At 43.1% G+C, this 22,835-nt stretch overlaps 1 protein-coding gene across 3 annotated transcripts; it reads right to left on the minus strand.

Moving 5' to 3' along the window:
* Positions 1-911: 911 nt before the first annotated feature.
* On the minus strand, positions 912-22,346 carry TDRP (testis development related protein). 3 transcript variants are annotated; one of them, XM_035543076.2, is made up of 4 exons: positions 22,227-22,346; positions 10,972-11,031; positions 4,395-4,498; positions 912-1,425 (listed from the first exon to the last, which is right to left on the minus strand). In XM_035543076.2, exons 1-4 carry the CDS (start codon positions 22,344-22,346, stop codon positions 1,080-1,082), a joined length of 630 nt encoding a protein of 209 aa, XP_035398969.1. In that variant the 3' UTR covers positions 912-1,079. The 3 variants fall into 3 exon arrangements, 1 of the variants encoding a protein (XP_035398969.1); XR_004778111.2 differs by lacking the exons at positions 4,395-4,498; positions 10,972-11,031; positions 22,227-22,346 and adding exons at positions 2,536-2,682; positions 3,518-3,608 and having other exon boundaries at positions 1,276-1,425; XR_004778110.2 differs by lacking the exons at positions 4,395-4,498; positions 10,972-11,031; positions 22,227-22,346 and adding an exon at positions 2,536-3,511 and having other exon boundaries at positions 1,276-1,425.
* Positions 22,347-22,835: the final 489 nt, after the last annotated feature.

The following is a 22,835-nucleotide window of genomic DNA, read 5'->3' on the forward strand; positions in this document are numbered from 1 at the left end:
AGGCACTTTTAGTATTCTATATACACGTCAAATCCCAAGGTCAACACTTCGCCCCCTTTTACCAAAACCGAAAGCATCAGTAGCTAATAAGACAGAGCTTTATAACAAAAACGCTTCACAAGTTGTGTGCATGCACATACCTGTAATGGCTCAGTTATCCCAAAATGTCAGGGTACAGTTCAGTCACTGCTTATGGAGGGAGGGATGGGGAAAGGGCAACAGACAGTAGGAAATGAAAAAAGCTACTGTAAAAATGAACACGTTTGCCCTTCCATAAGAAGCAATTCATCCCTAGATTCAGGACTACAGATACTGAATACCGAGATCTTATACTCTACCCACTACTGCTTTCCAAATTTTCAATATTTTTTTATTTTTGGTATGACATGCATCTTAAAAACTGGTAAGATTTGTCAAACAACATTCACTATAAAAAAAACTCTGGAAGACCCATTTGACCTGACTACTGGTGAAGTTCCTGTAATGGAAGGAATTACCTTAGAGTAGTATTTTCCCATTTCTTACACAGTACAGCACAGTGTGACAGTTGAGCATCTTGTGTGCACAAGCTGAAGCATATGCTGAGGCTGAAGATTTGGAAAACAGTCCACCAAGTATAAGCATTCTTCCTGCAATCTACAGATCCGTATTCTTATTTAAAAAGGGACAGCATCAAAACTAACATTTTGAGTGACCCTCAAATACCAGGAAAAAACAGGACCTCGAGTTAGTGGAAGTTCCTACATAAGGCAGTCAAATTTACAACCAGTGTATACATTCACTAAGGAATTACTTTTTTTTTTTTTTTTTGGTAAAACCAACAATCCAACGTACTGCAGTCTAAATGTGAAATATAGGCACAAAATAGATTCTCTACTTTTTTCAGTGTGGAAAACATAGCTATTTAACAATGTAATAAGAAAATTTACTATTAGGCGAGCAAAAATTCGTAACAATCTGAATAAAACAAAGTACTGTATAAAGGTGCAATATTGAGCAGATTTGATTTTGGTTTAAACATACAAGTAAATCATGGAACCTTTCTCTTCTTATCTATAAAGTAATTCACATTACCGGTATCATTCTAGTTCTTCCCAGTTGTCAGTAAGGTTACCTTTGCTCTGACGTCTAATACTAACCAGCTTTCCAGCTGATTTGATACTCCACCTGGAACTGTTTCCTGAACTGGCCAGGTTTGTGTATTTTGTGGAGCCTTTGGTTTCATCTTCCCAGCCTGACCAGGCTGTATAGTCACTTAAAGTAGTTGCTGCGTCACTGGCAGAGTCAGCAGCAGTAATCTGTGGTGGTTCCCATCCCTCAATCTCATCTGGTTTCCTAGATTGGACATTCTGCTTTATCACCAAACTGTCCCAAAAACCTGTCTTCTTTTCTGACTTCATCTCTTCCTTTAACTTTAGGTTTGTTCTAGAAAATAACAATGATGAGGTGATTAATTTCTTCATTTAACAATGCATTCAACAGTTATTTATAACATTCAATTAATGTTTTATAGTAATAAACACTAAAATATTGTTTAACCAAAAAGAAGCATCTTGAATTTTATCCAAAGCTAGCTCTGCATGTTCACTAAAGTAGTCAGCCACCACTCTACGACATCGCATCCATAACTGCTGTCTTCAGGAAAAACACCTTCCTATACACGTAAGGCTAAGCCCAGCAGAGTCTGGCAGCAATAAGTCAGAACTAGGCTGAGTATGACCATTTCCAATTATAAAAACCTCACCTACCCCATAATGAATTACCTTTGGAACTGCCTTTGGAAATGTATGAAGTATTTTAGCATGCATTAGAACAATTTAGGACTTTAGCCAAAACAAAGCAAGCACCAAAACCAGAAGTACGATAGAAGCACTGTGTAAATATTCTGTCAACCACCAGCTTTGAATACTGACTCAGTGTTTTCCTCAATTTCATATACCTGTTACAACCTTTCCAGTTATACCTTATATCCTAAAATATTTGATTTACAGTATTAGGACTTAAAGAAAAAAAAAATTCCTGGTGTCTATAAAGTTATGCACAGTACTTTGAAAAGAAATCCCCAAATTCCCCTCCCCAAAATAAGAAAAAACAACCTTTGTGTGGTTGTTTCCCAACATAACAATTCATACTGTTTCCCAATCCGTACTAATTTCTCTCCCAGAGACATTTGAAAGGGTGTTCATTCATGATAATGTTTCTTATCTCATTAAGAACTTTCAACCTGAGTTATTTCATATTTGCAGCGAGGAGCATTTAAAGTACAAAATGTCAAATATTTATGCATACGTTTATGTACCAGGTTATGTATGTAACCAACAACAGAACACAAAAGGCTGAAACACACAACCTTCAGGGTTCAACAAGCTAAACAACAAATTGAAAGAATTACCTACGATTAGCATACAAATTCTTTAGCCTCAAATAAAACAACCACTGAAATTTTATGAATATTTCTATTAAAAGAGCTTTTGCCAATTAACAAAAGCATAACATAAGGATTTCGATACTATCATATTTAAGTAGAAGCAATACCTTTAAAATATCTTTAAAATGAGTTCTTCAGTGAATTTAGCATTTTCAGAATTCTCATCTTGCTAAAGCCAGTCATAGACTCCAACCACTCTTCTTACAGTTTGTGGCCAGAGCACTTGAAAAGTTGCATTTTTCTTTAAAAATAAACTAAACATCAGGGCATACGGTTATAAACTTAAAATACAGCCAATTTTCATAGTAATACTAAAAATCCCTTTCCACATTTATGGGAACTCGGTTTTCATAATGCATCTGCTTTCTTCACTGGGTTATTTCATTCTTATCCTCAGCATAAATTGCAAAGGATCCTTAAAGGAATTTAGCATCTTAACACCCATAAAATTGTACAGGGAACTTTTGGGTAATTTAATCAAACAGGCTCAAAAGGAAATACATGTATTTGTATTCTAAATGTTTTTATATCTACATGCATGTATCTACATATATGCACAAACATACTGAAATACATGTATTTCAATGTAAAATGGAAATAAAACATACTACGGCAAAGCTTTTATTTTGCTGGAACACCTGCACTGCTGGGTAGCATGTTTCTTCCTGTTTGTAACCAAGGTAATTAGGTAGGTGGGTAAAGCCGACATGTGCTGGCTGTAACAGCAAAATAGTCGATCCTGGGAAGAGGTCTGCCTCTTCAGGAACGTGCCCTAGCCACAGCAGCAGCAGCACTGCCAAGTGAACACTTCAGCTTGTGGTGGTTTTACCGTGCTAGGCAGCTGAACACCACAACCGCTCTCTCACTCCCCCTCCTTAGAAGAGGAGGGGAAGAAGTAAAGGAAAGAACAACTCATGGGTTGAAATAAGGATGATTTAATTAAAAGGAAAAAATAATTATTACGGAAAGATTATTATTAATTAAACGATTTAACTAAAGAGAAAAAAGGGAAAGAGGAAAAGGGAGGGGAAAACAAACAAACAAAAAAACAAGTAAAGGCTATGTGGAAGTGCAGAGGAAAGAAATTACTCTCTACTTCCCACAAATGAGCGATGCTTGACCACGTCCTTGAAGCAGGGCCTCAACGCGTGTAGCCAGTGTTCGGGAGGAGGACAGACGTTTTCACAACGAGAGCCCTCCCCCCCCCCCTTCTTCCTTTTTCCACCTTTTATTGCTGAGTGTGACATCATATGGTATGGAATATCCCTTTGGTTGGTTTAGGTCAGCTGCCCTGGTGACGTTTCTTTCTCACTTTTTTGCCCACCCCTTAGGAGGGTTAGAGAGAGTCCCGATGCCGTGCCAGCACTGCTCAGCAGCAGACACAATGCTGGTGTGATACCACTGCTGTTGCAGTGCAGAGCACAGCACTGTATGGGCTGCTGCAGGGAAAGTTAACATCCCAGCCTGACCCAGCACACAGCTCCAACAGGGAAGGTTTGCAGAACCTGGTACAGCTACACCACTTAACCTCTTCAGGTGCAGACATGACTTCAAAGAGGAAGCAAAGCATGTAAAAAAAAAAGGATATTCCTAAGTTCAACTGTAATTAATCCTTAAGGGGAAAGGGAAACGTGGATGACCCTTTTACTCATAAACCTTTACTGTTCTAGAGTAAAAAAAAAAAAAAAAAAAAAAAAAAAAAAAAGATGGATTACACAGCTAAATTCCCTCTTCCTTCTGATATACCTAAAAAGGTTAACAACAATATCCATCCTTTCCTAGCATAGCACGCACGTTAAACTTGCAATGAATAATTTTGAAATGCACATAAACCTTTCTCCATGATTTAAGTTCCAGGAGTCAAACACTACTGATTTTCAGCCTCTACCTTCACTACTCTTCAGAGCTATTTTCTGTTCCAGTTTGTGTATTTTTTAGAGCAGACAGAACAATCAATTTAACTCACCCTTTGGATTTCGGCGACTTGCATCCTGCTAGCAATTGCTGTTCATCATCTTTATTGAACATAGACGTCACTTCCTTCCAGCCCCGGAAACTTGCGCCTTGAACCTATGCAGAGAAGCAGACACATCCATCAGTGTGTGTTACAGACTTCAGGCAGAGAGCGGGACTGCTTGGGTGGCAGACGCGCAGCACCAGTCCTCCCTCTCTTGTGCAGTGCAGCTGGGAGCACGGAAGCTCTCTCATTTTGCACAAGAGTAGTTGGGTGTCTGCAGAAAGAGCTGTAGACACTTCCTACCTCTGTGTATAGGAGTAAATACGTACACAGCACTGTGCTATTCCTTCAACAGCTACCAATTTACAGCTTCATGGTTCCTACGGTGGATCCACTAAACCTTTAAGACATACTTCTACCACTTATTTATTTGTGATTTCCAAAGAAAACACTGCCAGAATAATCCATATAACAGCATCAATGTCCAAGCAGAACATATTTTGCTAATATGGAATACCATAGAGTCTGGAGTCAAAACATATTTTTGGAGTACCCCTCCTTGGAGATCTTCAAAAGCCACCTGGGCATGGTCCTGGGCAACGTGCTCTGGGTGGCCCTGCTTGAGCAGGGGTTGGACCAGATGCTTCCAGAGGTCCTCCCAACCTCAGCCATTCTGTGATTCTCTAAAAACTCACTGTGCAAAGCCTAGTGGATATAAAATGGACTATGCTGAAAGAACCCCGAGATGTGCAACAGTAAAACCACAACTTCTGCCTACCACATTTAAGCCTCCTGTTCTAGATCTGCCCCCACTGGCGCTGGCACTCGGAAGCATCTTTCCACTCAACTGAAAAGGAGTGTACAGCTCACTCTCGATAGTCTTCCCAGTGGTACCATACTACGGAATGCAAACCTAAGCAAAGGCAGGGGTGAAATACTTCTCTCCTAGTATAAGAAGCCTTCTTCTAGCTGCTAAACTGTTGAAGACCATGATCTTTCTTTTTGACCATGACTGTCATGCAACTGTCACCTACTAAAAAAAAATCTGCAAAACAGCCTGCTGCAATCCTTACAGCTGGAATAGTTCCTACTGTACCTGCTGGTAGGTACAACTCAGGAAAGAGATCTTGAAGCCACCATTCGCTGAAACCACTAGTTTGACATGCAGCAGCTTCAACAGCTTTGCAAAGTTATACAAAATATGAAAATACACCATGGATATAGCCTTAAAGTATCAAGCCACTTGTAGAAGTTCTTTTATTTTTATGATGTAACTGTCTACACAAAACTCAAAAGTAGTACTCCTACAATTTTCAGTCTCTAAACATAGTTGACTAGCTCATATTCTCAAACTTTAGAAGTACTTTTTCCATGAGTCAGTGGACACATGTCCACTGCTCTGAAGTTCACAGGATCACAGAGTCCTTAAGGCTGATCTCTGGAGATCGTCCATCCAACTACACTGCTCAAAGCAGGGTCAGCTTGAGCTGGTTGCCCAGGATTTCGAACATCTCCACAGGTGGAGACATCACAACCTCTGGGCAGCCTGTTCCAGGGCTTGACCGCACTCAGGGTGAGAGCATATTTTGTTTAAATGGAATTTCTTCCATTTTAATTTGTGCCCACTGCCTCGTGCACATTCACTGGACACCACTGAGAAGAGTCTGGTTCCATAATCTTCATACTCTTCCTGCTGCAGAAGGTACCTGCAGAAACCTTTCCTGTTGCCCTTTCTTTCCCTCATCAGATATAACTTTAAGCAGGCTTTGGCACTCCTAACCCCATCCCTGCATGCTCAGACAATGTCTTTATTTCACCCCCAACACTTGAACCTTCTGCCGTGTCCTGAACACTTCCTTTTTATGCTTCTTTTCAGGAGCATCCCGTTCACCCACACAGGCCTTCTGTCTGTCACCTTTGCTTCTTTCCCTCGTTGACAGGATAGACTACTCTTGAGCTTCGAGGAGGTGATCTTTGAAAATCTAAGCTGACTGACAACATTGGAATAGCACTGAGTGTACAGTCAAAACTCTAAGTTTAAAAAAAGTAAAAATTTATAAACAAAACAAGTAGAGAAGTGAAAGGTCCGTAAGAGACTGCAGAGAAAACAGAGCACAACTAGGGACTACAATTCTAACACCAGATGTTAAAAAGTCTAAGCCTTTAGAGGACCAGGTTGGATGCTGCAGCCATTTTCAAAAATGCCAATGAGAAACTTCTCAAGATGCCATTTCAGTATTGTATGAAGCATGATTACAGACTGGTCTCATGCTTATTTGACTACGAGAGCATGGAGTACCCCAATCAGAACAGCCACTAATAAACTTTCTCCCTTATCTTCCATTTTAGGTCATGAAAATCTGCAGCACAATACCCTGTGCAATCACCTAAAAGGATCAGTAGAAGTGAAGTACAGATGTAAATTAAACCATCAATTGGCAGACTACTGAAAAACCATCATTATCTTCTGTCCAAATAGGCATCTAAAGGTCTCACGCCCAGAGCACAGATTCTTCTCCTTCAGTAGAGTAAGTTCCAGCTTATGAAGTACTTTCTTTACCGTGAAAAAGCTGCCATTTAATTAGTGTATCTTTTGAAACTGGAGTACAAGTAGTCACTTCTAGAACATTGTGTAAAGGATGCAGTCTGTCTATCCCTGGTCCAACTGTCTGCTGTTTCTCCCCCTCACTCCCATTCCCTCCGCCTTGCCGACGCTTCAGTATCACTGCCCATCTGTCAGATTCCTGGAGAGAAGTTTCACGAGATGGCAGATCTGGTCTACCAGACACTGCTGCTGGAAAGGGTAGACCCGGTCCATTACCTGCTCACATTTGTACTGCCTTCCTTATGCCATGGTTTGGTACTGTGGGAACCAGTTCAACTCACCAAGCCACCAGAAACCCAAGTCATTCAGTTTTTGCATTCTTTTGGGTTAATGGTAAGAATCAGCTCATTAAAAGATGTCAGATCACCAGCGAACATGGAGATTAGGGGCAACAGAAATTTGTTTTTGTAGCAGCAACTACTCTATCAATTCAAGCACCCTTTGAAAATTGCGGTCATCTTTCTTCCACACAGCCTTGTACGTACAGCGTGGCTTCCCCAAACTTACCCCCGTCAGTTCATTCTACAAACTCAACCCTTACAGTAAGGTTTTCCTGCTTTGCTGCCCATATTGACACAAGCGAATCAAGTATGTATAAACAAATGTCTATCTACAAACTTAATCTATCAAGTATATCGGAAAGGGACAGGTCCCTTAAGATGGAAGTCTCCTGTAAACTTCAGAGGCATTACTACAAATTAATGACTTTAAGTATACCACTTTTAACCACGCCAACAAGTTCAGAAGATTGACACAACTCTCAGCCTCCCATACTAGGTAGACAGGCAATGAGTATTACATGTATTACATGAACAATCAAAGAATCTACTGGGAAACAGCAAAGCACCACTAAGATGACTTTTCAGTTAATTTTGCTGTCAAAAGCACAAAATTCATAATTAAAGCTCCGCTAGATGGCAAGAAGGTTCATGAAAAATTAAGCTAAAAGGTGACAAACAAGGAATACTAATAGTTGGTTATATAGTAAAGAAGTTGAAGAGTCCTAAAAGCAAACTGAAAAAGTATGTTGCAAAAAATGTATCTTGACATACAGATGAACACATACTAAAGAAGACAACTGTAAATTTAACTGAAAGCAGCTAAATGTGCAAGAACACGCTGCTGAGGAGTGGGGGGAGAAGTGTAGAATTCAATCAGGTCAAAGAACAGTAGGAAGGATCCAGGACATTCTGTTAGAGGTATATGATAAACGGTTAACATTTCATAGCAAGTGATTAGAGTATGTTTGAATATGACTCTAAAATGGTAGTGCTTTATGAATGGGTACTAGCACTTGCAGTTCTGGTTAGACTTCTCGGTTTCTTGACTGCCGACCAACACGGCACAGAAGTCACTCTCTGTGGGCTACAACAAGCCACACGTCAAGAGTCTTAGCAACCAAAAAGAGCAATTTTGAGCTCTGTATACCTGCAGTGAGAATCAGCATGTTCAATGCCATTGTGTAGTTAAGCAGCTAATCCCTAAAAAGTCTCTGCTCAGCATGTACGAAATGAGATTTCCAGAAATTTATATTTTGGCCAAGTTTTAGCAGACCTTCACAAATATTTTCACACAGGACTGACAACCGGTGTAAAATCCTTCAGCAAAGTAGAGGCACTCCACAAAACACTTGCAGATTTTTTATTTTTTTTTTAAATGAATCCATTCAAGATGAATGGATTTTTCTCCCAACCTTGACTGAGAAGAAACAACTGTTTGTTCTGCAGCTTCCCTCCTCCCCCTGGCAAAATGAGGCGTAAATTAAAAGCCAGAGCTGGAATTTTCCATATAAGTACTTTACAGTTCAATAAAGTTACAACTAAGTGTTTTATAATAAAAAACGTCAATCAATAATAAAAAAATGTCAATCAGCTTTAATTAAAGAAGTGTTGTTCCCACATTATAGGAAGCCTATTCATAGCATGCAAGAACTCAAATAACAAAGAATTCAAAATGGAAAAAAACACCCCCCACCCCTCAAAATTCATCTCCCAGACATCAAAGCAATTAGAGAGGGAAAACTTCTCAACTCTGCTGGAGTACAGGCCAACAATTACTCTCTTCTGGGGTGCACAAGTTGAAAGGCTGGAATTTGGCCCCACTGGATTTCCCAGCATCTCCAGTTCTGTTATTAGTGATTGAATTTGTTTCTCAAGAACACAATTTGCCTCTTTTCAACAGTTGTCCTAATAACAATGGTAGGCGATGCCCCCATGCTTGTAACTCCAGACCTCAGCACTTAGGTCGGCCCCAAGATGAGCTTAGCCAAGGCCCAAGGGGCAGCAGCGACGTGAACACGGGTTCCAGCTCCAGCATTTCCCAGCGCACCACCTGAGGGTTCATAGCTCCTCAGATGAGAGGCCACGAGGCTTTCTGACTAGCTATGCCCACCCTTCAGGTGAGCTGTGAAGAGGGAAGGAAACAGCTTTAGTGTTAGAGATAGCGTGTGCTTGCTACCAGGCTGGCAGCTTCCTGCACGAGCAAAACCAAGGCCATTTTGCAACCCACATCTCCATCCACGAGGACCAGCTCCCACTTGCGCACCTTCAAACCTAGGTCAGAGGCTTTTCTCTGGGAATGGGAACTGGTCTAAAAGTCAGGCTTTAAGATCCCATAAAGGTTATCTCCCAAAGGGGCAGACATACCAAGCTCTCTTCTCTTTTCCTCAAGAGCTTCATTGTTCTTCACTGTGCTGTTTCAACATGGAGACTGCTTTATTCATGAAACACACATACTGAAAAGGCCACACATATAATTCATCAGCCTTTTATTAACATATTAAAGATTTCAGAAGTTGTGGGACACCGCTGTACCGACAGCTTCTAAGACAGAACAACCAAATGAAATACAGAAGTGCTTTCAGAAACAACAATAAAGAAACAGAAGATGTGAAGGATAAGGAGCTTTTTTTGTGAATACGTTTTTAAGACAAGGGGATTTTGCTTTACAACAGAAAAACACTGCAGCTCAGTGGTTTGCCTGAGGACTTTTTTTTTTTTTTTTTTTGAAATCAAAACACACTCTTAGCAAGACTTCCTGAATAATTAAGAAATGGACAAAAAAGTTCCAAGAAAAATTAGATTACTGTTAAGATTCTTCTCCTTAACATACATACATCACCTATAGTAAAATAAACAGTAGTTTAAGTTTTCCATAAAAAAGACTACATTTTGTTTCTAAAAAGCAGAAAAAGATATAGTACAATTACACTTCCATTTTCAGTGAAAAATCATGCTGCATCTGAAGTAGAACAAGAAAGAAGTAACAGAGGCAGATGTTCACTTTATACATATTAATGTGAAGTCTTCTGTTACTCTAATGAAACTATTTTTAAATGCTTTTCTCTATACCTATGGAATTTCAAAACAAGCTCTAGCATATCATAACAACTTCCAGTTCTTTCATCTTCTACCAATGTATTTTAAGAACATAAAAAAAAGTCTTGGACACACATCAAGGTAAAAAAATAAAATAAAAAATTAACTCAAATGCCTACTTTTCTGAAAGAAATAGAAGATAGTCTTTAATCTCTTGTGGTCAGAGACAGTTGATTTACAAGTATAACTGAATACACACAAAAAATTCACCTACTACTTGTGTTTTCAACACCTGTTACAGCTAATATTTAGTACTTCCTTAGATTTCACTTTAGTTATTCCCGTGGATTCTTATTTTCACTTTGCTTTTTAATATATGTGAAAGAACAAAAATGGTTAAGGTACTTTTTTTTCCCCCCCCAATAACAAAAGGAAATAAAGCAGCTTTCTAATTAACTACTACACTGCTATTATCACTTGAATGAAAAATCCACAACAGGATGAGGAAGGATCAAACATAATTATAAAATCATCGATAAAGTACATAAATATCCCCCTTAATTCAAGATGTACATGATAAACAGGTGAGTTCCTAACACACACAGAGTGAACTATGTATGACATAAAGCATGTTACACTTCCAAAAAGTATTACAGGTATTTACCTTTGTTGCAAGTTGTGATACTGAAGACGGAACTTCATCATGAAGAAACTGGTCTTTATTCTCAAAAAAAAAAAAAAGAAAAGGGGGGGAAAAAAAGATAAAAAAAAAAGAAAGGCCCATAGTTAGTTTCAGCTGGACAATCCGCAGTAACATTTTACAGTATTCATGAATGCTTTTATTCTATTCAACCCATCATAATAGAAAATTGACAAAATATGATCGCAATGCAGAACAAAGCAAAGACCACTACTAACATACAACATGTTATCAAACCTCCATCTAGAATGATGAAAAATGCTGTACCAGAAGTAAAAACGCAGAATCAAACCCCTACAAAACTAAAAATAAAAAATAAAATAAAATGCCCAAAAGAGAGCTCACATATACCCTCATACAATAATGATTTCCACACAATTAACATTTAAAATTTTAATATGAATCTTACATTACGAGTTGTGTCTATATATTTTGGATCTACATTCACCTATGAACACTGTCATAGGTGGTGGTCTATGCAGTGCCTATAGGCTGGAGTGGGGCATGTTCTAAGACATTTCACATTAAAAAGCATTACATTTCCTTAACTAACAGGCAAACTTTTGCCCACATTCCTTTCTCCTCGATTTTTACCTCAAGATTTCTGAAGAAAACCAGAGTACTGAAGATGGCACTGAAGGCAATTCAATTAGGCAACGTTTCTGTCCATTTCTGAATTACATTGGTATCTCAGTGCACTGAAGCCATCATACTATCAACAGCTTCCTCAAGACAGGACAAGACTTTATGGGCCAGGAATACTTTATGGGCTAAAGAAAGATATGTGGGGCACAGTATACAGGAATTACATGATTTTCAATATTTTCAGTCTGTGTTTTAATGAGAAGTTTTTTTCTCTATATATACAAATAGTCCCCAAATACAGAATAAGAACAGCAATCTATAACTTAAATTATTTAACTGCAATTCCAAAGAAAACTGACAGAAATTACAACAGAACAGTTTGTGGAAAGCATCTTTGAAGTGACAGTTCCCCAGAATCCCCTGCAGTTACTTCTGTCCATTTTTTTCTTACATCAGCCAAATACTGCTTCAAAAACCAAATCCGAGCAACTCCCTTCTTTTCAACTAAGCAAATGCTAAGGAGTTGATATGCTCAGTGTTTTTAAGGTAACTCCGTATAAACAAAAACACAGACCTCTGCACGCACACATGCCAAGACACACAAAACGCCCAGCTCCATGACCGCGGTCGCTTTGCATCTTCAGCATTGGGCAGAGGTGAGGCAGCCTGCAGGAGAAGCAGCAGCTATTTCTTGTCATGCAGGGACCCAGATCCATCAGCTTCCTCTCTGAGGGACCACCTTCAGATCCCACGCATGATTTTTTTTATGATATTAGGCAATAGTTCATATTATCCAAGGGACAAGGATGGCGTCGGGAGCATTTCTAGAAGCAGCACAAAGACTGTCTACACTACAGCTCAGCAGTAACTCTACATTGGAAATCACGATCTGCAGACAGATAGCTTGACTTGTTGGGGCAGAACACAAAGTCAGGAACTCCTATAATCATCCAAAATGAGAATATTGCTTCCCGGAGACCTCACCAAGTTATTTAACTTCTGGATTTCAGCCAGCTGTCTTTGACACAGGAAGGTATTATTGTAGACGGGATACCAAACATGACAAAGTTCACATCTGTGCAGAACTCTAAAATTAAACTACTTTTTTTTTTTTTTAAATTTAAAAAGCAAATCACTGGATCATTGGCAATGTTTTAACAGGAAATGCCGCCAAAAAAATGCAAAAGTTTTCTCGTTTCTCCTTAACACTGTCACCTCTCATTCTTTTGGATGAGGTCGCAAACACGTCCTTAACGTGACGGTATCTCTGCTCTGGCACAGGGTTAAGAGCCAGAGAATATTTCATCTCATTAGTCCAAATTTTTACCAAAAAGAATAGAAAAGCCTCCATGAAATGGTAAGAGGAAAAATGATTTCAGACATCCAGAGCTGGCAGAGCCGCCAGCTGCAACAAGCACAAACCCCATCTCCAGAACAGACACGTTCGCACCTTCCAGAGGAAGGACACCTCTCACTTCCACTCGTCCAGCTCTGCAAACACCTTAGGAATGATTTTAAAAACATGACAGAGCATGGAGAAAAGATGGAAGTGTGAAGGTACACAGCCTCCAGCAAGCCAGAGCATGAGGAAACACAAGTGTGAAGCAACTTCCACAGCAAGCACCTTGTGGGGCTAGGGAGGCACCGTCAAACTGGAACGTCACCTTTGAGAAAAGTTGTAATTGACAATAAGCAGTTGAAAATAAAAAAGAAGCAACCTTTTTGTCCAAGTGTGAGAGCTAGGGCTGTGTGTGTCTGTTAATACATCCGTATGTTACTGCTCGTGGGCACGCAACGCGCCTCTCCTGTGGGCTGAGGCAGGAGCTGACAGCAGCGGCACGCACGCATGGCAGAGCTGTGTGTCGGAGGACAACGCCAAGTTAAACGATATGAAAGAGACAAAAAGATATGAAAACCTCAAGAAAACAACTGGCGAGAATCAACTGCCTAAAATACATGTCTCAGGGGCGGAAGACCTATCAAGAGGCCAGGGACCCCTGCAGAGGGTCGGGATCTTTTCAGACCCCTTGCCTAGGGGAAGAGTTGGCCAACTGGTGTGCATCTGACGTCCATCCGTACGTCCCACGTGCTCGCAGTAACTCACAACTGAAACCAATCGAGTTTCAATCAACCAGCGCCAGTAGGTTTGAATTTAACCATCTCAGAGAGACGTGACTTCTACACGTTTTCTGGAAGACCTCTGGCTAGGGAGAGCAGAGGGAAGCATGGCAAGAAGAAAGCGTGGTGGGAGCACCGGCACGTTGGGAGACAGCCACAGCACATGCTGACTTGTGTGGCTTCATTTAATTTTCTTTTTTTCTTTTTTTTTTCCCCCCCCCTCCCCTAAGGGGAGGACTGAATGTACAGGAATTTGTAAAGAGTGAAGATCAACTTGCTTTATGGCACTGCATAATGAACACTGACACTGAACATTTACGAGCTACCCCAGCGTGTTTTAGTCTAAGTGGTTCACAATTATGACCATTCGTTTTCTACTTTAACTTAAAAGAAAGACGTGGACCACATTATAGCGTGTGGTAATGAAATAGGCAACTTAATGCTAAGGCGAGTGGGAAATGCTGATCAACTTGAATAGCCTTCCAGTTCTGGCACGGGAACGCTGGTATGCACAGTGTGTTTTCCTAAGGAAACAAGCGCCCTTTTGTTGGACATGCTGCAAACCATAAGGTACTCAAGGGATTAATTCAACTAGCACACAAACCTTTTTGTACAGAGATCAAAATTGTAATCTACTTCCCTCAGCTTCCTTTGCGGTAAAGTAATTAATTAGTCTCTTTAGATCGTTCACTTTAATAACTCAGTCCGAGATGAGAAACGCTGGACATCGAATAGTTAAGGCAAATAATAGCATCACCTCACCCTGCATGCCCTTCTCTTGCTCTAGCACATGAAAAGGCACGTTATCGATTTTCTTTACCCAGTTGTGGAGCCTCCCTACCATACACATACTAGTCGTCAAAGCTGAAGGCACGTAAGGATAAACAAGCCATTATTTTAAAAGTAGGTCTTTTTGGTGCAAATTATTGCCCTCCTACTGACCTGCTACATCCCCACGTCTCATCAAGGACCAAGTGTAACTTAAAGGCTAGGTTATCGTGCCCGTAAGTGCAAATTAGAGTATGAACCACAAATGTACAGCTTAAGTGGAAAACCAAAACAAAACAAAACACAAGCACCACCTGAAGAGATACGTGCCAGAGCAGGATTTAACCCAACTCCCAGTATTCCACAACCCCCAAAGCAGTTCAGCAATAGGAGATGGCAAAGAAGCAAAAACAAAAAATCACCCAGGAGATCACACACCTGAAAGATAACCTCTGAAGCTGGAAAGATTCCCAAAGCACTGACTACAAACCAAGAGCAGAACAGCTTTGTAGACATGCCCGGCCAGAGACGGCGGGCTCACGCTGAGAGAAGCGGATCACAGCACCAGATCGCTATCTCAAACTGCAGCTAACAAAAGCACCGGTTTCCTTGGGCTGGGGCACCACTTTGCTGCAACATCAAATGAAACAGAGACTAAAGCAGGTTATTAATGCCAAAGTTGCTCCGCTTATCTAATGTGGGATCTGAATCAAAACCAATGCAAATTGCTCTCCGGCGTAGGTAAGGAGGAAGTTATCAGCAGATAACTGTGGTGTTGGGACGCGTTTTCTCTGCTGTGCATACACACACCTGGAAAATTCAGTGTGTGGATACAAGCTTTCCACCCAGTAATGAAACTGAAGCAACCGTGATCATGTTTAGACGGACAGAAAAGCAGCTATGCTATTTTCTACGTACTCTTAACACAGCTGAGGGATAAAACTGCACTGTTTTAAAACTGAATCCGATAAAACTGAACCCAAACGCTCACCCAACACCGACCGTGCCCTCCGAGGAAGCGAGGTTTGCAGCCTGGGCAGCTGGAGGATGCACTCCTTGGTCACGCACAGCTTTCTTTCACACAAGGCAGCGTGTTCCCAACTCCCATGCCAAACCGTGAATTTCCTCTGCTCCTTTCCAGCAGAGGAAGTCTAGATTAAAATCGAGACCACTTCATTAGTGCTGTCCATATTTCATCTGCTGCTACATCTCACTCTTCCATTTCTGCGTCCCCAAACCAAGCGAATGAACCAAACCAACCATCTGGGCAGCTGGTGCAAATTGAAAATTAATATCACCAAAGAGAAATCTTAAACCAGGCATTTCTCAAGAATTCCTTGATATTTTAAACTGTTTTATCTCCTCTCTGCAGAACACGTTGGTGCTCCCAACGGCTCACCAAACTTAGAAAAGCTCCCCCCATTACAACAACCACCAGCCTCAACGCCACTGTGGCTGCTGGCGACAGTGACTCCCACCCCGCAAGCCTCCTCTGCCACTCGGTGGCAAAATGGAAAGTAATTCGTCCACAAAGAAAACATCAAAAATAAGTCCTTTAAAGAAGTGTACTTTCAGCTGTTAATGCACTGCTATTTGTTCCACATCGCTGACTTTAAGAGGTCCAGGTGACTATTTCGGATACAGCAGACATCCCATCCAACGTGTCCTAAAATGCTTTCTTCCCCCTGGTCCCAGCCTGCTGTAATGAACTATTATCCTCCACATTGACTGGGAGATGAAAAACAGATTTCCTATCTTTTCACCTTTTAAATTACTATTAAAACCGCAAGAATCCAAACAAAGATGTTTTCTCCTTCAGCATCCACAGCTGTCAAAAAGCTTGTTTAGCATTTTCACAAACCGTTTCATTCAACCGTTTATTCCTCACTTATTGCTTTGCATTCCTTCACATTTTAAAACAGAATATCTAGATTATTTCCATATTTTTTCCTGTCAATTGATACAAATGGCAAGAGTTACTGGAGAAGACCGATTTCCGAACGTAAGTATTTACATAAGAATACTTTCGTAGTTGTGCATTTTATCAGCATTACAAAAAGAAATATTAGAGCAGCAGATGCCTGTGCTCGGTGTTTTTACATCAATGCAAGAGGTTATTCCATTAACTGTTCACATTATCGTGTATCTCCGTAATAAGTCATTATAATACATCTTACTCAGACTTTGCTTCTCATAACAGTTTTGGAAGGATGTCATTAAACACCTTAAAAGTAATTCAAAAAACTGAGCTCATTAAGAATTTACTTTTGCCCCACTTTAAATATTAAAAATGTGCTTCAAGAACTGGAAACAACTGTATTAAGACAGAAATAACGTCAGTGTCAAAGCCGAAATGAAGAAGGTCAGATAATCAATTTGACTGGAATTGCTGCAGCGATTTGAATATTCCAATGAAGTTTTCCATTTTAATGATGTTTCTGACTCAAAATTTCTCTGACAGTCATTTTTTTAACAACTTGTCCATACCAGGATTTCGTATTTGCTGTTTTCTGATCCAGAAAACGGACCAACCGGTGGTAGCTCAAAAGACATTATCTGACATACAATTTTTTTTATTCAGTCACGCATGGCATTTGCAATTAAATTACACATCCCCCCAGAAAAAGCTCTTGCATGAGTAATGGCAGTATTTCCATAGTATAGCTTCTGCAAAACAGGTTGAAGGCTTTATTTTTGGTTATACCGCAAAGACACTGCTTCCCTCTGAGATGCTGCCTTCCTCTCCGCTTGGAGAAATGGAAAATCTCCATCACCTCTGCTGGCAATGCCACAGCCCCGGCCTTGTGCAGCCTGACAAAACACTTCTAGTAAGGCAAGGGAAGAAACTGTAGCCTTGTTTTACCGGTAAAGATTGAAGTGCATCAATTCTTTCTCAGGAAGAACGGTATTTTAGTTTGTTTGTACGTTAATGGCACACGACCCCCGCACCTCCAGGACAGCATGGCTTTAGCAACCTTGCAAAGCCATGTGAAGATACAGCAAATAGCTTCGGGATGGCGCATCTCCAGAAACAACGTGGAGGAGAAGACCGTGGCCAAAGGGGATAGATAATTCTGTGCCAGGCTCGCAGGGGTGCAGACAGACCAGGTGACGACAAACTGAGGCTGTCGCGGCTGGTAAGGCAGAACCGGCACGAGGAAAGATACCGCAAGTGGTAAAAGCAACACATGGGCGAGAGGAAAGGGATGCGCTAAGAAAACCCTTGAAAGCAAGGCCAGAAATCTGAACGTGAATGTCCTGAGATGAAGGGAGGCCAGCTGAAGAAACTGAAGCAGGAGGATGAGGATGACGGCAGCTTGATGCCGTGAGCAGCAGCAGCAGTATCAGCGATGGGATTTACACAAACTAGAGGTCGGGGGAAACACAGCAGAGGTATTAGGGGCTGAAGGGGAAGTAATCACCATCAGGATGGGAAGTGGGGGTCTGTGCAAAAATTTCAGCTGTCTAGACAGAAAGAAAAATAATAGAAATTAAAAAAAAAAAAAGCTGACCTGGACTATATAGAGGAAGCAGCGGTAAAGTATTGGGTGTGAATTCTCTTTTGAGCAATGGATGTAAACCACAGACAGCCTTCAGCTTACAGGCTTCGCTGAGAGAAAAGGAGGGATGCTGATGTTGCCAGCAGCAGGAGGCCACCAGAAAATGGGTGCCTTGGAGGACTTGGGGCAGCATGAATAGACACGGGGCAGGAGGTGAGAAGCAGCAGCCCTGAGCAGGGTCAGTGGTGTGAGGCTGATGGGATAAATCAGAAAGTGAGGTACCTCAGAACTGGAAAAAATAAATAGAAAAGAGAGCCCAAAGCCCCACAAGACACTGTCAGCTCCGCAGGGCTCCATGAAGGCCATGAGAAAGACGAAGGATCCAGTCAAGAAGCTGCTGAAGGATGAACGCGACCAGGAGGAAGAAAAGCAAAAAAGGCTGGCCAAGGGAGAGTCTTCGCTGCCGGGCCCACAATCTAATGTTCAAGAATGATGACAGAATACAGGTGATGGATGTCAGCCAGGAAAATGTCACCAAAATGTCACAAGAACAACTCTGATGAAAAGAAAAAGCAGGCTAGCATAGAAGAGAACATATAAAGGAATTAAAAGAGTACTGCAGGCAAAGCCTAAGATGCATTTAAAAGGTTAGGAAGCGAAGGGAAGACATTGGCTGGATTAACATTTACTACTTTTCTAATTAAAAAACAAACACTGCCACCACCACCACCACCTCTTATTCAGTGCTCTAGCAGACCCCACGAAACGCTGCGCAGCTCCCGCCCATTCCTTCGGGGCCCATCTGAGTTCGCCTCAGCCCCAGATGAAAGCTGGTACTAAAATCGTACGGAGCGTCAAACGCCTTAATTAAAACAGATTAGAGCTAAAGATCTGCATACCCAGCTTTGAGACATCCCCCGAGCAAGTCTAAACAAAACTCAGCATCAAGCGTGTCTTCGCACATATTCCCTTCGAATACGACCAAAAATACAATCGGAGGAGAGCGGGTCAAGGCTAAGGATCCGAAACATTTCACAGGAAAGGCAACACTGCCAAAAACCACAGGCAGTTTAGCCTGATACCCACCTGCCACCCTCACACACATATTTTCTACAGCTGAGCACCATTTTACATAAGAGTCGCATGGGGTATCGACACATCATTGACATCTCCGAGGGCTGATTAGATTACAGCAGGCTTTAATCAAGGAGAACTCAGCAGGACTGCCAAAACATCGCCAAACATTTTTCCCATTCCAAAAATACAGCTACAGTTCGAAACATAATGAGCATATTACAAACGGGATGCAAGTTTGGCATGCATCACCGTAAGTTCCAAGCGTATTTTGGGAGAGAAACACAAGAGCCACATTAATTTCATTTTATACACGTGTACTATTTACATGTATTAAGTTGCCTTCTTGCATTAATTGTAACTCTAGCCAATAAAGAACCTTCACCGCATAAACGTAAAATATTTATGCTCAGGAGCATAAATTGAATTTAACTTCTATGATTCAGTCTAAAACTGTTTGATCTAAGAAAAAATATACAATTCGCACACTCATGTGCACAAGTACAGTTTCAGAACTCACTTGACTTTCTTATCTCAGGAAGCAGCTTACTATTTTAAAGAAGTGTTAACAATTCAATATACTTCAATGTATGCAGAAACTCCTGCTGAAAAGTGGCTAAAGGCTGACAGTTCCCTCCCACTGCAATTTTCATCTTCTGAAATTTGTTTTTGTTCTCCCCTGGAACAAAATCAAACCGCTCTGTACTCCAAAAACCCAGAACCACCAAAACTTCTGGTTTTAGATAATACTAAGCTTTCCTATTTAAGAAAGTGAGCCTACAAACTTCTACAAGTTCAAATGTCTGCTTGAGTAAGCCCAGACCAGCCTTCCATATCTAAATACGATTACTAAAATTTCTGTGCAGCAACAAAGTTTGTTGTTTTTTCAGTTTCTGTAGCCTAATTCTCTGTTGCTGTCTGCCACTGCAATGTCCTAATTATGAGGTTGTACAGAGAGAACTCCTTCACTCTTCCTCAGCTTTGAGCAAACAGCATACAGCAGCATAAATCAGTCACAACGTGATGATGACAATTAGTCTTCTGTTTTACCAAATGACAGATCAGAACAGAACCTAGAGGAAATGAAATCAAGCAGTAAACTTCTGCCCAAAATCTAATGCTGGGCCTTCTTAATTCACTAAAAAGCACTCCAGCGAATTATTTAGAGCTTGCCCTAGAGACAGAAAACCGGGGAAGCCCTGGTTGCTTTCCTCCTTGATGAGGAAATCCTTCATTCATAGCTCGGGCAGGCTGTGCCACCACAACTTCAGCAGGGCAGTGGGGGCTGAGAGTTTCTCCTGCACGGCTACGGCAGCAGACCGTGGCATCGCGACTGTCCCCCAGGGCAGAGCTCTAAGCAATGCACAGCCCATGGCTGAATCCCCCTGCACTCTGCTGTGTCCCACCCCCTTGTGGGATCTGGGAGCAAAACCAGGTCCTGATGAAATGTGAAAAACTGCAAAGACCCATGAACCAGCTACAAGCTGAGCAAGTACATTACCTTACTTTCCTCTTGAGACTCAAGCCATGTTTTAGAAACACTGTACCTACGTCCGACCTAGATGTTGCCTTTGGTAGATCAACAAGAATTAAAATGTTAATCAGGTGATCCTGGTTTTCCATATAGTCCATCATGCCTTAAAGTTTAAATAAACTCTACAATAACTACTTCAAAAAAATTTTTTTCTTAAATTCTGAATTTAAAAATGAAGCAGACTTGACTCAGACAAAACAACTAATAGCTTATGGTCTTCATGACAGCTTCTGGGCTAATCTAGGCTACAGCCTTGCTAACTTTCCTGAATCATTTGTCTTCAAGAATATTTCATTTAGTGCCTGGGAATGATTTATTTTCCACTGCCATCTCCTACACCAAAAAAAGCATCTTTTATTTCAGAGCCATTGGGAGCAGACACTGTTGGGAGGAGGAATGGAGTTTTATGAAAATTGATGAAAACTCAAACCTTTTGGACCAGAAATCATTGCCATTATAATTTGAGACCTCCCGCTAACGAAGGAGAAGTCCATGCTGGTGAAGACAACAGGACAGGGCAAAATCAAACAAACCCCAAACAAGCCTCAGTTGCTAAAGTTGAGGACAAAATAATGGCAGAATTGTCAGGATGAAAGGCTGAAGAATCACCTGCCGATTTGGGGGAGCTAAGGTCAGCAGCCTCAGAGGGGTTTGGGGGTATTTGTGGGTGCAGAAGAGAAGCAGCGAGTAGTCCATGGCATTCCCTGGAAGCATTTGGTTGGCTTTGGTGGAGGAGACAAGGAGGCAGGAGGTAAGCAAGCCCAGGAGGGCCGTGGACAGCAAACCAGCAGCTTAGTGAAAGCAGGGAAAGTTTGCAAGCATCTGAGGATAGGAACCATGGAAGGAGAGAGGGGAAATGTGTGATGAGAGGCTGCAGGAGACAAATGGGGCCACCTCCGACCCCACAGCCCCCTTCACCCCTTGAAGGGATCTCTGAAATGAGTCTTCGAAATGAAAGTCCTCCTGTTACAGGAGATCCTGTTTGTCTACGTGCATCTTCACAGCTGCTGTCAAACAGGCAGCAAGGGACAGGGCTCCTGTGGCCACAGCGCAGGAGAGAGGCCGAGGCTGGGCAGCACCGGGGCTCACCCAGCTGATCTGGGCTTCTGAGGGAATAACTGCTGGAAATGGGGGAGGCTGCTCCTCACTGGGGGCCCTGTGCTGGCAGCCAGCACCCCAAAACTCGGGCAGAGGACGGCTGTGCAGGTTCCCTCCAGCTCTCCCAGCGAGGCAGGCCTGACGGGGCAGGGCACAGGGTGGGTTTCTGCAGACCCCAGCCCTGGGACGTGCCCGGGGCCAGCCCGGTGCCGGTGCCGACATACAGCCGGTCCTGCCAGAGGGCTGAACCAGCCGCCTTAATGCTGGGTGCTGGCTGGATGCTTCCACGTAAGCTCACGGCCAGCGAAGGGCACCCGGCGGCTCCCACCCACAGCTACACCCCCCAAAAAACGCCGCCCCTGCCCCAAACTTCGCCGCACGCACCTGCAAAGCCGGGACCCGGCCGGGGCGGTGCCAGCCGAGGGCCCGGCGGGGGAAAACTGATTACTCATGTGGCCGGAGGGCCGGGCAGCGCAGGGCTCCGAGACCCCAAACCCGTCCCCATCCCCATCCCCGTCCCCGTCCCGGTCCCGGTCCCCTACCTGCGGGGCCGCGAAGGCGGCGGCGGGCGGGGGCGGCGGCGGGGGTCCGCGGGGCCGCGCCTCGTCCTCCTCGGGGGAGTCGTCCAGGAGAACTTTGCTGCTCTTGTTCAGCTTCCACATGGCGGGCGAGGGAGGGGAGGCGGCCGGCCGAGGAGGGGAAGGGGGGAGCCGGGAGGTGGCTCCGGGCCGGGCCGCGCTGTCAGCCCCGGGGCCGGAGGAGGAGCGCTGCCTGCCGGGGCCCGGAGCCCGGAGCCCGCCCCCAGCCCCGGCCTGGCCCCGGCCCCTCCCGGCGGCCGGAGGGAGGGGAGGGGAGGGGAGCGCCCCGCCGTGCCCCGCCGCCCCTCCTCACCTGCCGCCTGTCCCCGCCGCCGCTGCCATGTTGGCGGAGGGAGGATGGCGGACGGCGAAGGGGGGAGCCGAGCGGGGCTTTGCCGTCGCCGCGGTAACCGGGCCCGGACAGCGCCGGGAGACCGCGGCCGAGGGGGCACGGCCGGCTCCTGGCCCCCGCACCGGGCCGGAGAGGGACCCGGGGGGGGACGGGGGACGGGAACACGCCGAGGTGGCGGGGCCGGGCCCGGATGCTCCCCCCTTCCTCCCACGGCAGTCACC

The sequence above is a fragment of the Cygnus atratus genome, chromosome 3 (genome assembly GCF_013377495.2).
Source record: "Cygnus atratus isolate AKBS03 ecotype Queensland, Australia chromosome 3, CAtr_DNAZoo_HiC_assembly, whole genome shotgun sequence".
Lineage (NCBI taxonomy): Eukaryota > Metazoa > Chordata > Aves > Anseriformes > Anatidae > Cygnus > Cygnus atratus.